General features: G+C 37.2%; 1 protein-coding gene across 1 annotated transcript in view; it reads right to left on the reverse strand.

Moving 5' to 3' along the window:
• The window catches only part of LOC129726202 (uncharacterized), a 74118-nt gene that overhangs the window by 24974 nt on the left and 29917 nt on the right, over nt 1–19227 (reverse strand). The window contains exon 3 of the mRNA XM_055682942.1: nt 15365–15668. Within this exon, the coding sequence (XP_055538917.1) occupies nt 15365–15668 (304 nt within the window). The remainder of the gene's footprint in view (nt 1–15364; nt 15669–19227) is intronic.

A 19227-nucleotide genomic window follows, 5' to 3' on the forward strand; every position in this document is an offset into this window, starting at 1 on the left:
ATTTATTTCCACTAGTAAGGAGCATTCCATGAGTTTCAGCTGGCTGAGTTAAGGTTATCCTAGTTTTTTTAAACAATGAAGTCCAAAAAGGTACCCGGGTACCCTGTCGAGTACATAACGATTAAGTAAAGAAAGTAATTTATTTTGACCTGTCGAAACCTAACGTTTATATTATTGGAGAATGGTATCGCTTTCATTTGATGCAATTGAACCGAGAACTGCGCGTGAAATGACCACAATACTAGCAAAGATACGAAAAAGTGATTTTACCGCATGAAAATGCTCGGTTTCATTCTACCAGGATCGTTAAAACTTACATAGAAATGCCCAAATGGGAGGTTCTACCTCACTTCCTTGCATTCCCCAGGTATTGCACTCTCCGATTACTACTTATTTCATTCGCAGGCGCTTGGACTGGCTGATCAGCAGTTCTGCTCATATGAAGACATCATAAAAATGCCTGGAGCTCTGCCAAAAAGATGGGACAAAGTTTCAGTTAGCGATTAATCAACTTTATTGGCAAATGTATTTAGATTCATGAGCATAGGCACAGCTAAAGGGACCCTGGCGAGGGGAAGAGAGGCCAATTATCTTCAAATTAATGCAGAATTCTAATTCTAAATTATTTGTAATAAAAAAAAATTGATATTTTTTTATTAGTTACTAGCAGACCCGACAAACTTCGTCTCGCCCATTTTTTCTTTATTTCAATAATTTCAAATATTTTAATTGATTCCGCATACATCCAAAGATTGACCCTGAGATTTGATATTAGTCTGCAATTGCATGACGAATCGGATTTCGGATACATTCAACCTCCAAATCAAATCGTTTAAAATGATTAGTTCTATTGGAATGACAATATCGTCGCCTTTTGGCTTCTGTACATCACCTTGATTCTGGAAATACCCACATTGGGTGGTATTCAGGTATATTTGGCTGTTTTCTAGAAACAGGAAGTAGTCATCTTGAGTTGGCATGTGGAGTCAATTTCTGGCCTCTGAGCATCAATCTGATTCCGGAAATAATCATATTGGGTGATATTCAGTCATTTTGGGAAGTTTTCCAGAGACCGTGAGTAGCCATTTTAGAATTTAAAATGGTGTCCAGGGTCAATTCTTTGCTTTTATGCATCATCCCGATTACGAAAATACCCATATTGGGTGGTATTTTCATTTTAAACTCTTTTGCAGAAACCGAATGTCGTCATATTGGATTTGATAATAATATGCGGAGTCAATTTCTGGCCTCTGTGCAGGATGATGCTGGAAATTTTACTGTTTTCCAGACACCAGAAGTCGGCATTTTAGTTTACAGGGTCTGAGGTCGATTGTAGGTTTCTGTACATCATTACGATTACGAAAATATTCATATTGGGTATATATCACTTTTGGTTGTTTTCCAGAAACCGGAAGTCGTCAGATTTCAAAAAGGCATTCGAAGGTAATTTCTGGCCTCTGGGCGTTATTATGGTTCCAGAAATATTCATATTAGACAGTATTTGGTCACTTTCGGCTGTTTTCCAGACTTCGGATATTGCCATCTTAGAATTAAAAAAGGTTTTTGTGGTCGTGTATCGTTCTGGTCCCAAAAATACACAAATGTGGTGGAAGCTGGTCATTTTGGACCGGTTTTTAAAAACCGGAAATCATCATCTTAGAATATAATCTGATGTCTGTGGTCGGTTTTTGATTTCTGGGCATACTTATTTGTTATACAAAAACCAAAAGTTTGTATCTTGATCTCAAAAATAGAGTCTGTAATCGACATTAGGCTGCTGCGCATCATTCCGATCAATATAGGCCGTTTTTCGGAAAAATTGGTTGAAATATCTGTTTCATTTGCATGGAAGACCGTCCCCTCCCCTTCCCTTTCAGACTATGGAGGGGTGTCAAACCACCATAGAAACATTTCTTGCCCTCAAAAACTTCCACATGTCAAATTTAATTCCGTTTGCTCTATTAGTTCTCGAGTTAGGCAGAAATTAGTGATTGATTTGTATAATAGCCCTCCCTTCCAGAATTACCCTTGTTACCCTTGAAAATTGAATTATTCACCTAGGGTAATCGCTCCATTATTCATCTCAACAGCTTGGTCCACCTATATTCAACTTATTTCTCTCATTTGTCCAATTTACCGTCCGATTCCTACAAATTTTTGAAAGTAAATCTATTTGCTTCTCGATTTTCTAGAGTGGCTGAAAGTTTTACGTTGAAAATATGGTAAAAATTGACGATAAATTGATCAAAAAGGCGTGATGAGATGAATACAGGTACTGAGATGAATATAGAAGCGGTTACCCTAATTAGTTTTCAAGTTATGAGAGAGCTCCTCTCCAGAAGAGGGAGTGGTGTTACACTACTAATGAATTTTATTTTGCTTGCAAAAGCCTCCACTTGCCAAATTTGGTTTTATTTGCTTGATTAGTTTTAGAGTTATGTAGAAAGTTGTGTTTTATTTGTATGGGATCCCTCCCTTCTACAAAAAGAGAGGAATCTTAAACCATCATAGGAACCTCTCTCGGCCCAAGAAACCTCTACCTACAAATTTTTACGTCTATCGGCTCAGTAGTGCCTTAGTTTATATGGATCAGATAGACAGACAGATAGGACTGCATTTTTATATGTTTGGATTGTAGGTAAAATAAGGTTAGTTTGTTTGATTTTATAAGTTTATGGTAGAAATCAGGGTTGTTAATACGATAGATTATCGTCGATAATCGTAAACGCCGATACCGATAACGCCTGCTATCGTTATTGACAATGACGATAGCGTCTTCAAACATTAACGTTATGACGATAGCCACCAGACGTTATCAGCTCACTAACGTCTTTTGTTTTGCCAGAGGAAGTGCATCAGATTATCAACCTTGGTGGACATGTATTTGTTTTGTGGTTTCTTTTTTTTTAAGAAAAGTTGGTGGGTCTGACTTGGCATACATAAATTAACAGAGCCCAGACTTGTCTATCATCGCTCTTTTACCTAGAGCTTTTCGATTCGAACCTTTTCACGGTTTTTGGAAATGTCGAATTATTACTTAGTCATGTGATATTGTCGCTTCTCAAGTTTTCTTCTCTTAGTGCCCTAGAAATAAAGCTTTAGCATACTTTTTCTCGTGTCTGATGAACTTAAAACTCGAAAACTACATCGGGTCATAGGCCGTGGTTATACTGGGGCGATGCGGCGCGAACTGCATCGAAACAGTTCAGTGAGGAATAATATCAACAATGAAAACTGACGCACGTCAAAACAGATCCCGAACTGTTTCGACTCAATTCGCACCGATCATAGAAACCAAAAAACGATCTATGTGGGATCATCGAGTAAAGGAGACACCGATTACTGAGAGTGAGTTTATACAGGGTGACAAAGAAAGTATATACATGTTTTGAGGTTAGCAAATAGGGAAAATGAATCAGTTTCAAAGTGGCCCCTGAATGCACAAGCACAAACGTTTCTCAAAGTTATGCGCCATGATGTGCTTCTTCGATATTAGATTGTCCCATTCTCGCTTCAATGCTTATTTCAAGGACTCCGAAGTTTTTACCTCACCAAAAAATCTAAGACGCGGTGTGGCCTTTACTATACGTGGTCCATGGCTGCAGTTCACCAGCTCTGTAGTCTGCGTAGGGTCTGTAGGTCATCTTCCACCTGACCGAGATGGCTCATCATGCAGTTCGTGATTCATTCGCCTTCTACACGTTCCGTTCTCCTCCTGCAGTCTACCGAAGATGGTACGTAGCATCTTTCGATCGAATCACAGGGAGTCTAATGTATGGTAATATTTTTTACAAATCCTGGCCTCTAAGATCGATCATACATGATAATCTAAGACGAGCAATAACAAGACGCACAGCTCCTCTTGTTATCTCGTCAAGACGCACAGCTCCTCTTATTATCTCGTCTTTGCTGTAATCCATTGAATTCAGATCCGGTGAGTAGGGTAGCCATTCTTAAGAAATGATGAAATCTGGAAAATGTGCTCTGCACCATTCTCGTGTCCTCTTTGCTCTATGCGCAATTGCGTTTTTCTAGCTGATGCAAGATGATAATAGCTAAACGATTACTTGACATTATCACACGTAATAATAAACAGTGACTAGAACACAATAGAATAACTTTTCACACGCTTTAGTACGCACACAACAATAACAAATCAAGGGCAATCGCTAAAACCTTTTGACATTTGTACAGGAGCGGACGAGGGTTTGTATACATGTATTTTTTGTCACCCAGTATAGGAAAGCGAAGGAACTGAAGATGGTCATGCATGATGTAGGTCTAAAACATGGGGTAACGGTTTGATAAAAAAAGGAGGCGTGGTATTTGTTTTTGTTTTGCTTATTTGTCACTAAGCGATATTCGGAAGTTTTTTTGTATTTATTTATGTAACCTTCCTCAATAGAAAAGAAATATCTTAATTTTCAATACTTAAACTTTTTACGAGGATGAATATTAATAGCAAGGTAAACAGCATTATTTATTAAAAATTTTTATTCGTAATTTATGCTGCTTCTGTGTTTTTTGCGTGGTACATTCATGTAGAATGGAACGGAATCCAAACATGGGTGGTCCGATGGCTTTTTCCTGCATACTACCGCATTTCGGGAATGCCTCATAAAATATCATCAATTTCTCAACTAACCTGCATAAATAATTTATTGTGAAACTGCTAAAATAGCACCAGAGCACCTGATTTAATCAGTTTGCACATTTGGTTCACCGTAAAACCTTTGAAACGTTTCAATCTTGCTATTTTTCACATCACTATTTTTTCTCTCTCGGTGTTGTTTATATTTTCGCGACGATAGCGACTAACATTTTCCACTAATACCGGCACGTAAGAGTCGCGTAACCACTCAAACTAAGTAGGTAAAGTTTTCTGTTTACACTAAAACACAGCGCGATCATAACTAATTTCCGTGAAAAATCGGCCAAAATGGGCTAAAACTTGCTTTCCAAATGTGGCGCCCCGCGAAATTTCGGTTTATGCTTTTTTCTAGTTGCAAGTCAACTGCCTGTGTCAAATTTTGTGCCCGCGTTGTCAGTACTACCAGCCGCCAGCAGCATGCTGCGTTAGATAGACAATGTTCAATGATTCTGTAGAATTTTATGGCATCAAAAATATTGAAAAAAAACAACAATGATAAATATGTAATGATAAAATAATGCTTGGATTCCATCCCGTTTCATCTTACATGCAGTACTATAAGAGATCGAAAGCACTTTCCACAGTAAGTTTCTCAACTTTTCCTCCCATCAATCCTCAATATATTCAATAATCTACCGTGAATTCATCCTCATATTCAACTGCGTACCACTGCTTCAGTCCACTATATCAACATCATGAAGATATAAGATTGATTAAGTAATTATCACTTCTGTGTGATATATATATAACAAGCGCAAATATGTCACACATAGTTTCTAACGCGAACTGTACACACACATATCAAGTGAACCATGTCCCACTTCACTAAAATTTTCCAATTTCAAAGTCGGTGTGACGAGCGACCGACATGGCTTTTCACGTCGAAATAAGTAATTAATCAGAGCCAGTGTCCCGCTAGAGATTGCAGCTCACCACAGTTATTAGTCCGTGATTATCCGCTCCTGAAGCGGAAACAATTTGTAAATTGGCATCGAAACAACAAACAAAATCTGCATTAATTTGAATAAACACAGATTACAACAACCCAACATGAACATATCAATTCCATACTCATTGTCGTTAGTTTTGTTTTTACACAATCAAGCCATGGTTTCTCTCGATGATAGCGTGCATTTGTTGGATTTTTTTGATTACCGAGCTTCATTTCATTTGCTTCCGTACAATAGCTTCGATTGATAGGCATAGCTGTCAAAATAAATGATATCTAATCAAGGACATGCAAAGAAGATCTGGTTAATTAAATATCAATTCATTTTTTTTTCTCGGTGTGACAGAGCTCCTAAATGGTGTCTGGAATGGAGGTGATAATTATTTATTTCCGGCTTTGCAATCATCGCCAGCTTGCAGTAGTCAGAAAACCAACTGCCTTTCAATCGGGTCATAAAAGTGCTTAATTACGACCTCTGATCGTGAATGAAGCAAAATTTGATTTATACCGCTGACATTAATCTCTTCCACCCTGTCGGCTGACCGCGAATAAATATTTTCGTTAGAGATGCTTGCCGTTAGAGTCAGCCTGTATAGGTGCCGGAACAGTTATCGTAATTGTTCTCGGATACGATCGAGTGTTAGCCATACCGATTCTCACTGGCGTAGCGTGGGGGCGAAGAGGGCGGTCCGCCCCGGATGTCACCCTCTGGGGGGTGACCCCCAGGAGAAAAATGTTCAAAATTTTCACCTTTTTGAAGGTCCGTGAGATTAATTATCAATTAGTGGAGTTCGCTATAAAACTCTTGAAAATTATATAAATTTGTTTTCAACCAATTTTTCAAAAATAGGTAGATTTAGTGCAAATGAATACTCTCACAATTTTTATAATAATATAATTTCACTGCATTCTGGAGGGGTGACACCCAAAGGGAAAGGGGTGACATCCAAATTTTCCGCCCCAGGTGTCACCCGGACACACTATAGCTACTGCCGATTCTCGTTAATTATCACGGCATGCTCAGGCTCACTATGGACGATAATAGCTGTGCCAGCGAATTGTTCCAATAAATTGGTTCAGATTTATTTTGAAGGAAATGTTAACTATCGAGTAAATTTTTCAACAGATTAAATTGGACGATGGTACCACTATATGGTTGATGACGGCCAAGCCCACTCTATTTCTGTTCCAAATTAATATTTCTGTACCGTTGCAATAGACGGCTCGAGTTTCGATGTAGATAATTCTATTCGAGGGAGCGTTTGTTTACTTTATTATTATTCCAAACAGTTTCTATAACATTTCTTTCTACTTTTACTCATCTCGAAACTTTTACGCACAAGGTCCAGTCACTTCTGGCTCAATTGAATAAACCGATATTTAATTTAATTCACAGTTTATATAGCAATTTCCGTACTGGTCGAACGGTCAGTACCTTTATCGACCGACCGATTGTGGGAAGAATTTTGTTACAGTAGTGGACCAACCCAGCCTTAAAAAAATAGTCCATCTCCGCATCCAAGCTTTGGTCCGTCGTTAAAGTAAATATTTATCCGAGAAGCACTAGAAAATCAACGTCATATCCAACAAAAAGAATAAGATGGTGGCGCCTGCTGGAGGCGAATCTCGCGAGGTGGGCGAGGTGAAAGTGAATGCTGAACGTACAAAGCCGTGTTGCGTAGATCCCGGTTAAGTGCTAGCAGCTGCGTTGAAAGAGAATCAGTGTCGATCAAGTTAATGAAAACAATGAACTGGGTAGAGTAAAAAACGGAGTACGTAAATCAAACGACGACTGCAATTGATGCACGACCGGAGGCAACCAATTGATACTTGACATGAAGGGTTACGAAGTTGCAGTCATTTCCGCGCTCAGCATCCAACTGCAAACCTTCGCGATACGCAATAGTGGAAAGTGACCTGTTCTAAATGGGTGAGTTCACACTGTACATCTTCAAGTATTTTGCCAATGTTAGCAATTGTGATGCGATTTACGCACCAATTTGTTCCGGTGAACGGCAGTAACAACTAGCTGCAGCATCTGTCATCGCTGGTTGTTTACCCACGCACTTGCCTTTTGAGGTTACGTTTCGCGAGCGTAACGTACACCGCAATTGGTGCGGTGCGTGATATTGAACCTTATCTTGTGAAATAAAATCGGCGATCAGATTGTGAATAAGTGCCTATTTCAACGGTGGCGATCCATTTTGGACCTTGCGCTTTGATCGATACAAAGTCCGATCAGACCGGTTTCTCATTTCGTTCGTGGTCTGCGGAAACGAGTTCCGGGCCATTTGGTGACAGTAATCACGCCGCAATAAGAACATTATATGACATTGTTCCACTGTCGGTTTAGTTTCCAGGTTCAAGTGAACTGAACGATCACTAATAGCTCAATGACTGATAAAGCCAGCACGGAGTATGTATATATTTTATTACGCTGTACCTACTCCCGGATCCGAAACAAAACACCGAAATTCTAATTTCTACATGTTTGTTTCACGTTATAGGCGACGGAAAGAAGGGAGTGTGTGTAATGGTTCTATTTGGATCGTAACTGAATGTTCTTTTCCTAAACACTGTACACTGAAATAAACAACGAATTCCGCCTAAATTAGTTTTTGAGTTTTAGAGTTTAGCACCAAGAAAAAACATCACAAATGCACTCCCTATTTCAATTGTTATACCTTTTTTTCTGAAAGCCACGAGGACTCTCTACGTTCACGAATGAGTTCCCCGCCACGAACTAATTTTTTATTAATTATTTCAAGCTCTTCTATTTGATTGCGTACCTACATAGAAATAAAAATAGCGCTCGTCATGATTCCGTACAACTCCGGCGCAGCTTCGATAGCCTTTAGCCGCTGATCATCATATTCCCGCTAGTATAACCCCCTTTGAAAGTTCACTGATTAACTTTTCTCCCCAACGCACATTGCGATCAGTGAGTTCTAAACAAACAATTCTAGTCCAGATTTTATTTTCGATTTGACTTTTGTCTTTTCAAAAATGACACTTCTACATTTTACCAACCTGACCAACCTGAGGTTAAATGCATAAATATTATTCAGAGTAATGAATCACGAATCATGTGTGATTATTTGCTAATCAAATTGAGGCAACTACTGATCAACATGGAAGACATTTTGCTTTCCTTCCGTTCTGTCTGCAGTTATTCGATTCCGACCGAATCCGACCGCAACGGTTCCTTTAACTTATGGCTAATCAATCAATTAATATGCGGCGACGTCTTTGATGACATCGATCGCGCGCCATTTTTAGCATCTCTTTTATTCGCACCCTCCACTGACAGGATGACTGGTGGCGATTGTTCTGCTTTAAAACAGTCGGCAGTAATATCCATCATCGCGGGCCTTGTTTACAGGTTCAAAGCAATCTACTAAATTGAATTATCTTAATCATCTTCAAACGGGACGCTACCTTTCGGTTAGCATAAACAAAGCGCGCACTTTACTAGCAACACGCACGCACGCACACACACACATGTACATGCTCATCTTAGTGGATTTTCCACCACCTGCTACATATGCTTTTCCTCGGTTAGTTGAACTGTTTCCACAGGTCGATACTTTTCGATATATTTATGGCCGACCGATGATACTATTTTTAACTTCGGAGATTTTTTTTAGTATCAATCTGCAAAAGGAGAATGGTAGAACCACAGCGCGAATAACAACAATGGTTCCGGCTGATTGCTCTGCACCATGCGCGGATGTAGCGTAACTTTCTACAATCTGTCCAAGTTTGATTCTGCAGAATAATTGGAGTATGTGTGTTTTGTTAATCGGTGCTAGTGCCTGTTACTAGGGGATGAGCAAACTAGGGGATCGTTCGTATCAAAGCACTGATTTTATTAAATTATAGAAAATATAATTTTTTTTGAATATTTATCAACAGACAATCGACCGGCAATCAATTCAATTTTGAATTTTTTACTTCTTTTTCAAGGTAAAATTGACACATTGGGTAGCATTTTTATCTTGAAAAATTACAGATAGTTTTCAATGTACTTTTGGTTCTACAATAGCAACATTAATGTTAAAATGAATTACCTTTTAAAAGAAACTAAAATGGAAGGTTCAAAGGTTCTTTTGAAGTACGTTTTCAAAAAGTATAAAATTTTAATACTTTTATTATTAAATGAAAATCTTTTCGTGTCAAGATGCTGATTCAGTTGATCACTGAGTCTGGAGAAAATCAGTTCTTTATGCAACATGACAAAGTCACGTTTTGTGGATAGGGAATCAAATTCGGTGGACATTGAACTTTCTTCTTAGCTATAGGGAGTTTGTTAAATTATTACCAAACTGAATTTATTCAACGGTCTTAAAATTTACTCAGCTTCCACTTCAACCGTGAACATTGAGTGAAAATATTGAGAATAAACCAATGTTGAAACAGTTTCAAACCATATTATCATCAGTGGAGCTATGAACACGCGACTAATTGATGGCCGTCCGTTGCACGTGGACAAAAATCAGCGTTTTAGACCGCCCCGTCATCCACCGTGAACAACCGTGGACATTGAAAAAACCCCCTATCCCCCTTTTTGTCCATGTGGAAATTTTTTTGCAAAGAAAAATTGAAAAAAAAAACGCTGGTTTCTGCAGTTTATTTAGTGATTAAACATACAAAATGTCAGCAAAAAAAATAACAATAATAATTTCAGATTCGGCCCAAAACCACCCATAATCCCATCAAAAGACAACATGAAAGGGTTAGGAAACGCATCAAAAGATCAGACAAGGACAAATGAGAAATTCATTCCAAACTTTGCTGTAATTGTTTCCGAATATGGAAAAGACTAGAAACAACAATGATTTCATATGTTGCAGAAACTTTTTATTGAAAAAGAGCTGAAATGTTCATCATATATTGAGTGTTCCGAAAAAAAATAATAGGTTCTCTTCAAACCAGTAAAGTAATCCAAAAAATTGCAAACACCTTTATAGTCCAGGAGAACCGAAAAAATTGAAAAATATAACTCTCTTTGAATGATTGAAAACACTAAACGCCAGTGGAACAACACAGTAGAATTCAAAATCCACGCTAAAATTATTTCAAGCATAGCAAAATTTGAGACCAAACAGAAAAACAGCCAAATTTAGTTCAAAATTACTAAATCTTTTCTAAAATACAGAAATGGCCAAAACAACAACTTATTTAAGATAGAGTTTTAAATTGCTCGGAGGAACCAAATTAGAAATCAAAAACAAAATGGGTTCAACAGGTAATTCAATATGGCTGGAAGCTTTTGTAGAAAGTGGATAGATAAAAAAAGAAGTTAAAAAAGAATAAAAAAAAATTAAGATAAAATGCATGGAAAGGCTCCGTGTAGCAAACTGACTGGAAACATTTTTAAGCAGAGAGTATAAGAACACAATTTCAATTTCAGTTCAACAAGTTTCCAGAAATCTCAAGAGCTTCCTTCGAAAAATTGAGCGTCAGAGAAAATCCGAAATCAAAAATTTATCCCAAATCAACCTCAAAAAACTTCAAACGTCTTTTGAAGAAAGCAAGTTTATGTGAACAAACATCTCTAAGATTTAGAGGAAGTTGACAAGAGAGTAATGTTGAGTATAACTAAACTCGAGGTAAAAAATAAAAACTCTGAAAACGCATCGAAGTTAACAAAAAATCGAAATGAATCATGAATTTCATCTCATTTTATGAATACCCTAACTTATTCAAACTTATTATAAAATAGCATTACAATCTGTAACTTAAAAAACCAGAATAGCTCCGATATCAACTGGAACCACTCTTAAGCATTTACGGAAAATATAAGTGCATAATTTCAAGTTTAGTTAAAAAAATCAAAAGCGTCCAAAAAAACAGCACAAACAAGACGGTCAGAACTCAGCCTAAAATACCTAAAAAATATTGCTAGAAGAAAAAATTAACCAAAGCAGAAAGTAGTTTCAAAAACAGTAAACTTGAAATTGTTTTTCAGTCTTGAAAATTCCAGAACACTTATAAGCAAAGCAAAGCAAAGCCTTGGTACTACATTTTGATTCGGAACTTGAACTTCTGTTTATATATACTCATACTTCGCAGCCAACTGTTTATTGTGCATGACAATTGCGGGGCTAGGCGGCTACGATCCAACCGACACTAACAGTCCCCACCGAGCTGAGACTCGAACCTACGACGACTGGCTTGTTAGGCCAGCATCGTACCTCGAGACCAACTGGAAGGGGGTTAAACTCATATAAAGGCTTATTATTTTCCTCAATATGTGGAAAGAGCGGAGTTAAAATTCACCGCCTACTTTTTCTTCGGCATGAGGCCTACGTGTAGCAATTTCACGTATTTTTTTGTTCTGCATGTGCTGTGTTTTTGCCGCACGCCAAAAAAATAACCCCTTTCCTGCTTACATCACAGCCGAGCAAAAGAATAATAATGAACCACTCTAGTGAGAATACATGGGAGTACAATACAGTGCGTACTGCTGAGATAATACAACAGAGACAACTAGAGTGGCGTCTGGATTTATATTTTTAGTTTCGAGATGTAAAGCGAATCCACATACCACGTGGATAGATTTTTAACGATTTTGGTGGGGTTTTTAAGCACATTTGAGGAGGGAATCAAAGACCACCAATGAGCTTTTCCCCATCCACACTCTTTTTATATTTTATTTAGATCTTAAATGATCAGATTAAGAATTAAAATAAATAAGTTCCAAAATGTCTAAAATAGAATGAAAAGGTAGATTGAAAGATTTCAAATGTTTACAACTTTGTAACCACTGACCGCAGACGGCGAAAACAACGTGTTTGTGGCCTTGAGAAAGTTCTATTGTAATTTAAACTTGGCAGGGGGAACGAAACAATTCATTTTGAAGTAGTGTATTTCGTAATAGCTTTAGCTTCGAATCCACCGTACTTGGCAGGCTCTCCTGGTAGCAGAGAAGGTACGGAAGTCTGAACTTGGCAGCTCCGCCGCTTGTCCGTAGCCCGCGTGTGCCCTTGGTACCATCTTAACGATGTGCTTGTTGACGGTTGAACAGTTGACGAAAAACGAATGTACTTCTCGCATTGCGTTCGTCTCTATACCTAGCAACAATGCGCAGCGCTGTCCAACCTTTTTTTACATTCTTCTATAATACCACATCCGCGGCCCCGCCTACTTATAAGACAAACGCACGGGTTCATTTCTTCACATCATCCGTTCAGTGACTTTCGCATGATTCGGGTGTGCATTTTAAAAACGGTGGAACTTCACTTTTATTCTCCGTGTTTATCGTGATTACGTTTCTACCACGTGGGTGGTAAACAAAGAAAAATACGCACCAGGCAACATTGTTTGTCGGCAAGGGTGCGTATTCTATGTTAGTTATGCGGTCGTTTCTTGAATACAACCTCTTACTATTTTCAATTGTCCGATTTTCAAAAGTCGAGAGGACTTCAATGTTATTTTCATGCATTCAAAATTTTCTATGGAAACCTATCGGAATATTAGAATTACACAGTACAACAATTTTTTTTGCCTTGGCTTTTATGTATGATTTTTTCATGAAGTTTTATGCGAAAATAAATTTCCCCGAGTTTGAACATATCTAATATTATTCTACTTTGTGGAATATACTAAAACCATGCCAAAACCGGTTTCGTAGAATCCCGTTTCGAGCTCAGTTTTTGTCCCATTTAAGATCTGTTTTTTTAAGAGATGGGTAAGAAGAGGCTAATATGTGGACAAACTCTTAGAATTTTTTTGAATAATCCCGATTTAGGAAATACCCATATTGAGTGGTATTGACCATTCAACTTAGTCATAATTCTACAAGCCTTGTTCAACAAGCCTTGTCTTTGTTCCATCTAACCACAGTTAGCATCCAAAAATTACAATTTTTCGCACTTGAGTGGATGCGTAGCTATTTTTTGTTGTAAGAACTGAGGCAATCCATTGAAAAATGACCTAATTATAAGCATTCGAAATTGGACAAATTTCGTTGCCAGTTTCGAATTTAGATTTTCATTTAACATTTTCATGGAATACGCATTTTTTCGTAAGGGTAAAGTTCGTATGACAAATGCCGGATCACACCACTTGGTGGATTATCTCGAGCTAGATCTTACAATCAATGCAACAACAACTTGTTTTCAGGCAAGTTAAAAATAAAAATTGTTTCATGCACACTATTTTATCGAATTCACTCATCGTGGGATAAACATTCAAATTGTTATTGACAGTTGCTGTTCGAATAATATGGTTGGTGTAAAAAATTCATTTCGTTTACATTAAGTTACTTTGTAACTAAACTACAATAGACTTCGCAAAAACAGAAAAACGGATCAACAATAATATGGGTATTCATGTCGAGCTCGTAAACAAATACCCAGCCGTAAAAATACTCACCTCCATTGACGAGTAACGGAAGATACACAGTTTACGGCTGGGTATTCGTATACGAGCTCGATGTGAAGACCCCTAATATGCTAACGTTTCATGTTAACGTATCACAAAAACAAAACGCACTTCTTTTGTGACGACGCATAGATAAAAATATTCTTACGGTTTTCAAAATATTGGCAGTCTCATACTAGCAAAACAACAACAACTGAGTCACGAACACAATACAGCATTCTGGTGAATGCAATGTTAGGTTCAGTAAAATGTTTTTTTTTTTCGTTTTTGCTCAATGTCCTATCTATGTTATGAGGAAAAATCGAAATATCGATGCGGGAAAGGCACTCTCGTTCGTCAGCCCATCGTCAAATGTGATGCGGTATCGTGACCATCCTTGCCGTTTCGTGACTTGCTAGTGCACTCTAGTAGTGACGCAGCACACGAAATAACTTATCATTTCAGACACCTTATTATCACCCTCGTCCAATGCCAACTTGCAATGTAAATACATAATCCGAAACGGAGGCACACGCTAGCCCGCTAAACTGCTCCCTAGTACGATTGCTCATGATGTCGGCGCAACGGTTTCGTATAATTAGAGGCCATGTTTCACCACCGGCCAAAATCTCGATATTTATTGGCAGAACCAAAAATAACTTACATTACTGATTTGAAAAAAAAAGTACGGAATCAAAAATAAACAAATTGGACTTTTAGCGAGTAAACGAGAAAAAAAAGAAAGTTAGGAAAAATTGCACAGTTTGAGATAACCCACCAGCCTTGGTCGACGGATTGATGTACTAGTGCTGATTTATTAATAAAAAGTAAACGTAGGATTTGTGATGTCCGTCTCAAAGTTGTATCCCAAAAATTAATACAATGTTTCGATTAATAAATATTCAGAGTAGAAAGCCTCAAGTTCGAGGGTCGTTTAAACCAAACTAAGATGCGTCTTGCAACCTTCTTGCACTTGTAGGTGAAAACTCATCGCTGTTTTTCTCTTCACTTTAGTTACCACTTGATTATTTTTTGATATCTGTTTTTTTTTATTGCCGCCAAGCGGATTTTAAACTTTCCACTATCACGTTTTCTTATGCCTCGCAACGAACTTTGCTCTGCTATATTTCATTTGGGGGAAACTCAATTAGCGGCATTGGTTATGATCACTTGCTGCCTTGGAGTAACGAATAATGTTCAACGATCAAATCACTTACTGTTCAAAATCACTTCTACTACCAGATAACAAATCTGATTGAACAGCACTACAACAGTTGATCACTGATTTTAAAATAGCCGATAACCGTAACGAATGGAAAACAGCGTGCACCGTTAAAAAAAATTACCCTGCGTGTGCGCGAACCACCCAAATCGACCTACTAATTACACCAACTAACCTTTTAACGTCCGACTTGCCCGAACCACCGATCTGCACTGACGACGACGACGACGGCGACAGCGACGGATTGCTGGATCCGTTCGCGTAGCAGCCGTTCAGTCCATTTCCTCTGCCGCCGGCACTGTCAGCTCCGTTGCTGGCAAAGCTGCTGTGGTCGAGCTTTTTCAACGTTCGGTTAGCACGCCACCGCTCGACAAAGTCCCAAAACTGGATCACATTTTTGTCCCGGCCCAGGTTCGTGTCTTGGATGCACTTGAAGTTTGCGTCGTTCATCGATAGGGTGGTTCTCGGTTCGCTCTCTGCTGTTGAAAGGAAAATGAAATGTTAGTTGATGATTTAGATGAATATTTCTTTATATCATGAGATATAAAAAATCTACCACACACTAAATAGATGAATTTAATGCCAAGTGATATAAAAATATGTACGCAAATATCTAATGCACCATTTTAATTTGAACTTTGCACACGTATTAACTTTTCGTAACAAGTGAAGGATAGAGAAATATGAAATATTTTTTTTTAAATTAGGTTTTAGTAATATTACAACATTAGTAATATTACAACATTATAACAATTATCTAATAGTAATTTCTAATCATACAGTGTTTGATGGCTGACATTCTAAATGTATCCATGTCAACAGACCACAGATTCTTAAAAATGTATGATCTATAAGGCACATTTCACTCTTTAGCAGTAAAATAATTGGATGAATAATTCAAAACTTATCTCCGTCTTCTAAATTATTCCCTAATCGTTTTGCTGTCCTAGAGTAAATTGAGCAATTTTTACCAATAGTTTTGTTATCGATTCCAACTTGCATAAAAAGTATAAACGAAAATTTTGAATTTTTTTTATTCAAAATTCAAGGTCAATTTATATTTTTGTTAAATGAAAATATTTTATTTTTTAGTGTAAATTTTTCTTTGAAAATTATTTTCAATTTATTATCAATCGTTCCAAGAACCTTTTTCCATATAACTAAAGGTTTCTAAGCTACAATATTTCAAATAAAGTGTTTTCAAGAATCATACGCCACATTTGTAAATTACTCAAGAATTAAAAAAAAAAACTTTCGGAAAATACTCAGTTTCCTGAGTCAAATACTTTGCGATAAGGAGTTTCTCATTGAGTTTTCGATTGTGAAAAAGAATTGTCAATCTCTGTAAACAAATTTTAATAAACTGATTTGCACAAAAAGCACGTTTTATATGTTGTTGTGACTTGTAGGAACTCCTCCATTATCTATCTCATTAAGCCGATATTCACGAAGAATGCACGGATAAAAAACCAAATTTTCACGAAATCATTGCACAAATAAACTAAATATGCCTCCGTGCTCTTATAGAATCGTTTAGCATTGTATATTTAGTAAAATTAGATTAGATTTATCCAGAATTTTGTAAAACAAACCATTTGTCACAAAACTTGAATCACTGCTCAATTATTCATCTCACGATGCCCCCATATTCATCACACTGTTAATCATGAATGAATCACATTATCAAGAATGAACGTAGCCGCAGCCCGTCGTAGTAGGTTACCTAGATATCCGCTGTAGTTGTTTACGTGCAAATCTGGTAACCTAGGTAACCACTGCAGTGCTGTAGATTTATGTCTATTATGTCGGAATAATTCAACATTTTCAGTATGATTTTTTTCGTATTAACAGAAACTGATTTGGCAACTTTTAATTTTCTTCAACGCAGTGAAATCAGATTGAAATTTAGGAATTGTAGAAATTCATCTCATATATTTCTGCAAATTCAAGCTTGTTTTAGGAAATTTGGAGTGAATATTTCAAAAATAAAAGTATTCTTAAGGTGCCGCCACACGGACGCTAATTCCCTTAGTTTCTAAGTCTTAGTTGATTGTAAAAAGCATTTTTCATCACTGAATAGTAGGCTATGAACTATTCGGGCATGACGGAGTAGTTCAGGGTCTTTATGTTATAGCTTTTGACAGTACAATCCCGCGTTATGATGAAAAAAAAATGCTTTTTACAATCAACTATGACTTAGAAACTAAGGGAATTACTAACTAAGGCGTCCGTGTGGCGGCACCTTTAGTGTAGTGAGTGATTTTGTTTAGTGATTAAAATAAAAAGTGGTCCGCTAGTGATGAAAAAACTTTGGTTGGCTGCTGAACAAGTCCCGTTGTAGCCGTATAGAACGATGCGCGGATTTTGTTTTCTAAGGTAGGTGATTGAATTAAATGAGTTTTCGAGTGCAGATGCCCGACTATAATATCAAATTTAGTGCTTTTAAGTGAGTTTTCGAGGATTGTACTTTATGAGGAATCTAAAGTGAACTAAGAAGAATTCATTCCATGGATTAGCAGATTGGTTTAAGGAGAAAATATATGTTTTTTCTTGTGTTTTCATGTTTTATGAGATGAAGATATGGGCCTCGAGTATGAAATCGCTTCACTGACTATTACGATACCCAGTTTGAGTATTGCAGCACCTATCTCGTGATTTCGATAAATTAGAGAGTTGTGGTCTTCAGCAAAGTTGTTTGGGAGGTCAAAGGCTTGTTGTCGGTTTACAGTATGGTTTTGAACTCAGCCGCATTGCGACGTTAGTGTGCATGTATTTTTTTGTATTTTTAATTTTATTAGTCTCGTGAATCCGAAGTAAGCTACCGTCTTCAGCAAAGTTATTTAGGAGGTCAAGGTATAATATTTGGTGCACAGTTCGTTTTGGAATTCAGCCGCTATGCGGTGGTAGTGAACATATAGTATACGAGTATTCCGAATATAACTTATACAACAACAACTTCTTAGAAGAAATTATTGTATTTCATTTAGTATGTTTTCCATCGCTTTTCAACGATTAGTTTATAGTTCGCTGTTTTTAATATCGTTATTTATGATTGATGACATAATAACAAGTTAACATGAAAGTGTTGTGGATTTAAATTGTGTGATAAATATTCTTCAATTCCTTGCTAAAATTACTACTTTGCAGACCCAGGGCATATTTCGAATATGTTTTTCGAGCTTCTTTGAGCTTATCCTGACTATTGGTTCATCAACTAGAAATCCTTAACCTTCTGAACAACTTTGCCGAAGACTGCAGCTTTCTAGGAGGTCGGATTTGCGTGATAAGCTTACGTGAAAATATGAAGAATTACGTGTACACTAGAAGCCCTTTCGCGGTGGAATTTTGTATTGTACTGTCTACCATCCAGAAGCCCTTGATTTTTTAACAAATTTGCTGAAGATCGCAACTTTTAGGATGTCAAAATCGTGAAATAAGTTAAAGTAAAACACAACGGATTTCATGGATTTCGAATTAATCCTTCAGCCGACTTGAAACTCTGATCAATTCGAACAAGTTTGCTGAAACCAGAAAGTTTCAAGATCATCGGAGATCACCAACATTTTAATTGATTTTATATTTTCCATTCCAAAAAAATAGATTTGGATGGGATTTTAACTTGGGTGGAATTTGGATTTCGATTGGATCTGGGTTGGAGTTGGGTTGGATTTAAATAAGACTTAATTTGGATTTTGATTTGGATTGAATTTGGATTTGATTCGGATTTGTTTCGGATGGGATTCGGATTGAATTTGAATTGGATTCGGATTGAATTTGAAATGGATTTGGATTAAATTTGGATTGAATTTGGATTTGAATTCGATTGGATTTGGATTGAATTGGATTTTAATTTGGATAGCCTTTGGATTGGATTTTACTTGGATTTGGATTGGATTTTACTTGGATTTGGATTGGATTTGGATTGGATCTGGATTTGATTTCGATTTAATTTTGATTGGATTTGGATTCGATTCGGAAAGGATTTGAATTGGATTTGGATTGAATTGGGTTGAATATGGATCTGAATTGAATTTTAAT

The sequence above is a fragment of the Wyeomyia smithii genome, chromosome 2 (genome assembly GCF_029784165.1).
Source record: "Wyeomyia smithii strain HCP4-BCI-WySm-NY-G18 chromosome 2, ASM2978416v1, whole genome shotgun sequence".
NCBI classification, from domain to species: Eukaryota; Metazoa; Arthropoda; class Insecta; order Diptera; family Culicidae; genus Wyeomyia; species Wyeomyia smithii.